We start from the raw sequence: 8238 nt of genomic DNA, 5'->3' as shown, positions 1-8238 counted from the left end.
TAAATCTGTACTTTGAAGATGATGCTTGTTTGATTTAGGGAAGGTTGAAAATTGAAGCTGTCTAATCTGAACAGGATTGTTCTGTCTAAATTCAACATTCTGAGGATGTAAATCCTGATCTCATGCGCTCTGGTGTATCTCCTTTGACATCAGACTCACATTGCAACTATCCAATGTCTTGGCTTCTTCACAAATGTCTCAATGGCAAATTAAACAGCTTTTCTCCAGGCCTCAGCTGGTGAATGGGCAGGCTACAACTATAAAGGTGTGGGAAAACTTTCATGAGACAAAACTGTGTCCGATCATTTCATTTCATTTCACTTCCAAGGGACACCGTCAAATACTTTTGTATAGTTTTCTCCCCCCATTGTCGTTAGAACATTTTTTCCTGTACAGATTTAGTGGGTTCTTTATTTGGCAGACATTAACTTTTGCTCTTTGTACCATAGGCTCTCTCTCTTTCACTTCCTGGTTCATCATGACAGCATCAATATTATCAACATAGATGTGAGAATAATATTTGCTAATTAACTTGCATTCCTTTCATAGCCAAGTCAAAATATTGGAGAATGATACAAATATGTCACTTTTAAAAACAACTGGTAACAGAAAAATGTAAATTAAAAAAAATAGGGCCTGGTTCTTATTTATATTTAAGCCTGCTCTGAAGTCCCTTTACACCATCTTATTGTAATTAAGAATCATGCCTTTCATATTTAGGATCTTGAGGGTATGTTATACAAAAATGTGAGCCTAAAGTATCTGACAGTATCCCCTTAAGTCAGTAATCGTATACACCTGACCCACAGCAACTAAGTCACCCGTGCTAAATTACAGACATCTGAAATAGAAGTTGTAGGCTTAAGAAATACTCAGCATTTAGTGAGAAAATCTACTGATTCAATTTTTAGAAAGTTGTCTGGAAAGAATGACTTGGAAATTTTCAGATTTTACAAGCAAAGTTTTGTAAACCTAAGAAAGTTTAATTTAAATACAGACCCATTTAAAATCTAAAGAAATAATTTTTCTTTTCTTTCTTTCTTTTTCTTTCTTTCTTTTTTTGCATATTATTGTTAGGTGCTTCTTCTCTGCCTAAAATATAAAGTCTAGAGTGCAGCAGGTGCTAATCCTAGATAAGGATTTCAAACAATACAAAGATAGTGTCAGACACTGTTCCAGCTGAATTAAGAACCCAAGTACTTTGAGAGTTTGCCTTGGGGGAATTCTCACAAAGGTCTTCATGGAGGGAGGTAAGGGAGAACGCCAGATGAGAGACAACAGAACAAAATAAAGACACTGACATATATGCTGATCAGGAATCTTAAATGCTGATCCTGCATTCCTTGCACAGTTTTGGGTGCACAAAGAATGCAAGACATGTCCTTTGATTTGACATTTTTGCAAATGAGAGGGAAGGGCAGATTATTAGAAATTGTTTGGAAAGAAAGTTATTTTGGCATCAATACAAATTAATGGGAGATCAGTTTTCCACACAGCTATGGAAGATCCGTAGTGAGCAAGATGGAAGGGTGACAGCAATACAGCAGATTAACTCTTCTCCAGTGACCACAAGGAAGGGAAATCCTAACCTCCGGATCTTACATACTTTTTGACTATAAATTCTATCATTCCAGAGGCAAAATGAACATTGCTAGAAAACCTGCTTCTCACAATGAACCTCCCTTCAACAGGAACAAAATCCAAGATGGAACACCAAAAAATAAACAACAGGACCTTGATAAGAGCCAAAAGAGAACCAAATATCCAAACAAAGTAGCAGTTCAAATGCCATTGCAGGATGGACAGACTATAGTAGATGACCTCACAGTGCCCTCACAGACCCAGGTAATTCTCAAAACAATAAAAAACAAAGGAAAAAGACAATAATACTAGAATAGAAAATGAAGAAATATCCTTCCTCTTTTTAAAACAAAAATCAGGATCACTCCCCCCACCCTCCCTCTATCTGGAAGCAGGTTAGCTAACCTTAACAGTCTCAATTTAAAAGTTTATATATATACATATATATATATATACACACACACACACACACATATATATATGTATATATATAATAAAAGAGAAGATATTAGTGGCAGTGTACGCAAAACAAAAAAGAAAACAAAGAAAAATTACTTTTAACAATCTCACTTTTTTTGTTTGTTTTTTTTACACAAATACTGTTGTAAATATATTTAAAAAAATCAGCATTCTATCTGGTAAATGTCACTTTTGCCCCTCTATAAAATTTTCAATTAAAAAAGTCCCAAGAACTCTTATTTTTTTTAATTATCCCCTCCCACCCTCCCTCTATTCCTCTTTCTTTCACAAGAATAAATCCTGATGCAACTTTTTTTTTTTTTTTGCAAAGCTTGTGGGAACTAATCCTTCTCTTGTACCTCGATTCGCAGGTTGCAAACCTCTATATTTGTTTTTCCTCTGCGTTTCTCTTTGCCTTCTGTGAAAGTCCCTCTTGATTGTGCTGAGGCTCTAGGCTCAGCGAAGACACTGAATAAATTACAAAAGAAAGCCACCGTTGCTTGTTGTCTGAATCTTCCTGGTGTCTGCTGAAAGGTGGTGTTGGTGGTGAGGGGAAAGTGGGATGGGCGGGTGAGCTTAAGAGCATGGGATGGAGCAGAATCCAGGAGAAGAAGCTGTGATTCTTATTCCTGATCCTGAAGGGATGCCGCACCATCCAACCCAAACTCCCTTGCCCTCTCCTCAGCCCTTTTAGAGTGAGAGTGTGAGAGTGTGTGTGTGTGTGTGTGTGTGAGAGCGAGAGAGAAAGATAAAGCAGACAAATGGTGGAAACCAGCAGGGCCTTGTTGCGACTGGTTGCTGTTCAACCAGAAGTGATCTATTCCACAGTTCTAACTGGATACTGTGAAGTCCGAGAGCGGTCAGAATTGTGAATTAAGTCCATTGAAACACTGCAAGCGGTGTACTTAAAACGACAGTAGGCCTTGTAGATTTCGTAATATACTCTTGTTTTGTTTTTTTGTAGTGCTCTTCACAAGTGAGAAAAAAAAAGATTTTTTAATTTTTTTTTGTTATTTTTTTGTTTGTTTTTTTTGTAGTAAAGAAGGGTTGTATTTAGAGGCCAGTAGCTAGAGATCCAACCAGTGGAGCTCCTGAAGCACTACCTGGCCTTAAGGCCACCATCCAAGGGAGGTCGGGAAAACTATTATTCACCCAGCCTCCGGAAATGTAATGTACCAGCAGGCAAAAAACAGTTCTTCATGTAGTACAAAAACAACGAAACTAAAAATAAAGAAAAAAAGGAAGAAAGAAAAAGGTAAAAAGGAAACAAAAACATTTCTTAAATTCTAGTGCCATAGCTTTTTTGTTGTTGTTTCTATTTTTTTTGTTCATAACAAAGAGACAGAGATTCTACTTATCCGTCTGACACATGCATCCTCATGTGGTCGTTGAAATGCTCGATTTGGTCAAACTTAGCTGGACAGACAGAGCAGACGTACGTGGTCCCCTCCGTGCAGGCCACCACCCCGGCAGGGACAGCCCTGTTGCCGGTGCCTGCTGCGCCGGTCGTGCCATTAGTGGCACTGTGCAGAGCCACATGCCTCTCCAGAAGGGTCTTGTGGGAGAACTTCTTCTTGCAGATGTAGCACTCGTAGGACTTCTCCCCACGGTGGAGGCGCATGTGCACGTTGAGGGAGCTCTTCTGGGTGAAGCGCTTGTTGCAGATGCTGCACTGGTAGGCCCTCACGCCGGTGTGCGTCACCATGTGTTTGATTAGGTAATCCTTTAAGGAGAAGGAGCGCCAACAGATGCTGCACTGGTGGGGCTTCTCACCTGCCCAGTACCAGAGAGAGAGAGAAACATAAACAAATAAACAGGCAAAAAAATTTTTTTTAACAAATTAAGCTCAGTTCAGTGAGGCTCTCTGGAATAGGCTAGTTCCAGGTCTTTCTGGAATCTCTGGAGACATGATCTGGGGGAGGAAGAATGGTTTTGTTAATAATAATACAAAACTTGGGACATAAACAATACTTTTCATCCATAGATCTCAAAATGCTTTACAAAGGGGACGATCATTATCCCCAATTAAACAGAGGGTGAAAGAGATTCAGCCCAGATTTTTAAAGGTATTTAGGCATTGCTGTGCTCAGCATTGCAAAGTCTAACTGACTCAGAAGACTATATCTCATTTTTAGAAGTGAGTTGGGAATGTAGGCATCTAAATTCCATCAACTGTCAATGGGATTTTGGCTCCTAAGTGCGCCTAACTCCCTTTTGAAATGAGATGCAGGCTCTTAAATCTGTTTGGCGTTGCATCACTGAGCACAGTAATGCCTAAATACCTTTTAAAATCTGGACCTTAATGACTTGTCCAAGGTCACACAGCAAGTCGCTGGAAGAGTCGGGAAGAGAACGCAACTCTCCCTTGCTCCCAGATACATGTTCTAACCACTCAGCTACAGTTGCTCTCTGAGTACAGGGCTGGGAACTAGAAAATGTGTTTCATTCTTGTTTTCTAGCGCTCACCTCCTGGCTGGCCTTGGTCAAATCACTTCATCTCTCCGGGCCTTGGTTTCTCCACCTGTAAATATTGGATGGGGATAATGATTCTGACCCACCTCGCATGGGAGCTGTGACCCTTAATACATGAATGTTTGTAAAGTGCTTTGAGATTCTCAGATGGAAGGTGCTAGAGAAGGGCAAAGGATTATTATTTCATAAGAGAGGTTTACATTTGTTGCTCCTTGTTCTGGTCAAACTTGGCAGCTAAACAATTTGCAAGAATAACTACAAAGGCTATTTGAACACACAAAAATTCATGAGCCAGCTGCACAAAGCAAAAGTGCATACAATGGCTACATCTCCAGCATGACAGTCACGAGAATTAAACTGTGTGACTGCCATTTCAATCGAACACCAAAAATCATGGGAATTAGGGATGTGGCCCTCTATCACAGTGAATTCTCCGCCCACAGCCAATCTAAGATCGTTCCCTACAGCGGGTCTAAGTCTGCCCTCAGTTTGATCCAGGCAACCCAGTGACCAGAAGGGTGCAACTGATGGCATCATTTAGTCCAGTATATGTGATAGATTTGTCCAGATTAGGTTCAATTGTCCCACGTGATGTTCCACCCCTTACTTTGGGAGACAATTCCCAGCCTCATATACTGTACTGTCAGGCAATGTTTTCATGATATTCACTCCACATTTTAGCATTCATCTAAATCCCTAAATGCCACACCAAAAACCATAACTCCTTAACTTTATTTCTTAAATCATATTTGGGGCATTCAAGTGTTTTAATTCATCATCCCAAGAACTTATTGCCACTGAGAGGGATTCTAACATTTCATTTAAAAAGATTGTAATGGCACTTTTTTTTTTTTTTTGCCCATTGGTCACTCACCAATTTCCTAGCCCCTGGAGATGCTTCACTTTTTTGAAGAGACATTTCCGCTTTCTCTTAAAGTATATGTGTTGGCTACTTTAAACTCTAATATGGCGTAGTCTCATATCAATGTGCAGAGAAAAGGACATGTCATTGGCAACATTTAATTGCTTTCTTGTGCTGTGAGATTACAGTATACGGCTCAAACTCTGTGTCAGAAAAGATCATTTAATTCGGACTGGGCTGGGAAGGGTTTATACTTTTATTATGAGCCTTTATTCCTCTCCAGCTACTTTGCAGTTGAATAGACAGGGAATGCGTGGGGCCAAATCAGTGGCTAGTGTAAGTGGGTGCAACTCCATTGTCTTCAGGCATTGCACTTCCTTAAACCAGTGGTGAATCTGTCCCATAGCTTGCAAAATTATTGGCAAAAGCACTTCCTCTCTCCCCGTGTACGCCAATGTGGTACAAATTTACACCACTTGTTCTCATCTCTGCCTCTCCAAATAACCAATTCTTTCATCTAGGATTTAAGCAAAAGGTTTAGCAACCCTTGCCAGTCATCACGGTCACAGGTTTTCAATAATCTGCATACATAAACGCGGCTGAAGGGAGAGCTTCCTTCCCATCTGTTACGGCAAACAGCGAGGGTTTTGATCCCAAAGGTCTTTGATGAGATTGGTCGAAAGAGAACTGCTGGGTGTGATGACCACCTACATTGTGCGATTGAGCTTTCTGAGCAAACGAAGCAGAAGCCTGTTGATATCCCTCCATTTGCACTTCCCCCATTTTACTACCTCCTCAATGCAAGTGCATTAGTCTGGATGGTACAAATATACAAAACTAAGGACCTCTTCTCCACTATAGGTTTTTACTGAGGTTTTAAAAAGGTAATAGCAGGTAGTGTGATTGATTCAATGCAAAACATGGTAAACACGATTCCTAAACATGTGGGTTTCCAGCACTTCGACTCTGTTTCTAAGCACATCTGTAACACAACTGCCAGGCTGTAATGGGGCTTTAGCATGGTGAATTTGCTGCATAGATGGGATTATCTAACTGTGCCTGTAACTAGATTAATCAGCTCATCTGACCTATACCTCTTCAGAACCAATCTTGCTCCCATTGAAGCAAATAAGTGTTTTGCCTATTGATTTCAATGGGAGCAGAAGCCAACCCATTACAATGCGTACTCCACACGTTCAATAGTTTATCTGTGTCAACCAGGAAATTCCCCATTTCATATCCTTCTGAACTCCTGTTCCCTGGCTTCAGATGGTCAATAGTTTCCTAGCCAGGAAAATGTATTCTCCTGCCCTTCCTCCATGTTTGCTACTGTTTGCATTATTATATCCTCATATATATTGTGATATGGTATTTACCCCGTCATTTGCTTCAAAATCTTTGTGTGGGGTCTTCTCTCCTAGGAATCTCACAAATAAATCAATATTTTTTCAGATGCAAATTTATTTCCTTACCAAACAATCCTTCTGTCACGTTTTCTTACTGAGAATTATTTGCATCAAAACAAGCAGAGCCATGAAAAAATGGTTACTAACCTTTCTGTAACTCTTGTTCTTTGAGATGTGTTGCACATGTCCATTCCAGTGTAGGTGTGTGCACGCCCCAAGCACAGTTGCTAGAATTTTTCCCCCTAGTGGTGTCCATCGGGTCGGCTCTCGTGCCCCCTGGTGCCGCATTCACACAGCACCGGTATAAAGGTCCCTTTTGACCCTGTGCCCCCTCAATTCCTTCTTTACCAGCTGACTCTGACTAGAGAGGAATGGGGGCACGTCTTGGAATGGATATGTGCAACGCATCTCAAAGAACAACAGTTACAGAAAGGTTAGCAACCATTTTTTCTTCTTCAAGTGCTTGCACATGTCCATTCCAATGTAGGTGACTCCCAAGCAGTTGCATAAGAGGTGGATTCGGAGTTCATTAATATGCTGACTGCAATACTGCTTGGTCAAAGCTGGCATTGTCTCTGGCCTGCTGGGTGATGGCACAGTGAGTTGAGAATCCTCTACTGCTATGAATAGCTGAGCAGATCTATGGAACGGCTTGGTCCTTTGTAGATAGAACGCCAGGGCCAGTCTAACATCTAAAGAGTGTAGAGGTTGCTCCTCCCTGTTTGAATGCAGTTTTGTGAAGGACACAGTAGGAAGATTGCTTGACTGGAGTGAAATTGCAAAACCACTTTCAGGAGGAAAGCCGGGTGCGGATGCAGCTGCACCTTATTCTTAAAGAAAATCATATACCAGGGCTCCGACATGAGGGCACGAATCTCCAAAATCCATCTGGCCGAGGTGATGGCCACTAAAAAGGCTACTTTCCAGGAGAGGTGAACTAATGAGCACGTTGCCAGGGGCTCAAATGGGGGACCCGTAAGCCTTGATTAGACGAGGTTTAGGTCCCAGGAAGAAATGGGATCCCTAACCTGGGGTACAACCTCTCTAGGCCTTCAAGGAAAAGGATAACCATCTCATGCGAGAAGACAGACTTCTTGTTGCCTGGGGGATGGAAGGCCGAAATCACTGTGAGGTGGACCTTGACTGAAGAAATAGCCAAATTTTGTTGTTTCAGATGTAATAGGTACTCCAAAATAAGCTGCAAAGAGGAACACAAGGGCAGAACTCCATGTTGGGAAGACTGGATGGAGAATTGCAAAGTAAGTGGTCCTGGTGGAGGGCTTCCTACTGCCTAGCAGGACCTTACAGATCTGCTCCAAGCATGCCTGCTCCTCTGGATTCAGCCATAGAACTTCCAGGTCATCAGATGGAGGAAGCTGAGGTTTGTATGGAGTAGCCAACTGTGGTCTCAGGAGATCAGATCCAGATACAAAGGAAGCAGGAGTGGGGCCTCTGCCG

The 8238-nt window shown here is 41.4% G+C and overlaps 1 protein-coding gene across 1 annotated transcript in view; it reads right to left on the bottom strand.

Annotated features, from left to right (window-relative positions):
- Positions 1–3380: 3380 nt before the first annotated feature.
- The window catches only part of ZBTB20 (zinc finger and BTB domain containing 20), a 624766-nt gene continuing 619908 nt past the window's right edge, over positions 3381–8238 (bottom strand). The window contains exon 12 of the mRNA XM_065407938.1: positions 3381–3813. Within this exon, the coding sequence (XP_065264010.1) occupies positions 3395–3813 (419 nt within the window). The 3' untranslated portion in view covers positions 3381–3394. The remainder of the gene's footprint in view (positions 3814–8238) is intronic.

This window comes from Emys orbicularis, chromosome 1 (genome assembly GCF_028017835.1).
Source record: "Emys orbicularis isolate rEmyOrb1 chromosome 1, rEmyOrb1.hap1, whole genome shotgun sequence".
In the NCBI taxonomy this organism is placed as follows: domain Eukaryota; kingdom Metazoa; phylum Chordata; order Testudines; family Emydidae; genus Emys; species Emys orbicularis.
This window is presented reverse-complemented; position numbering and strand designations above follow the sequence as displayed.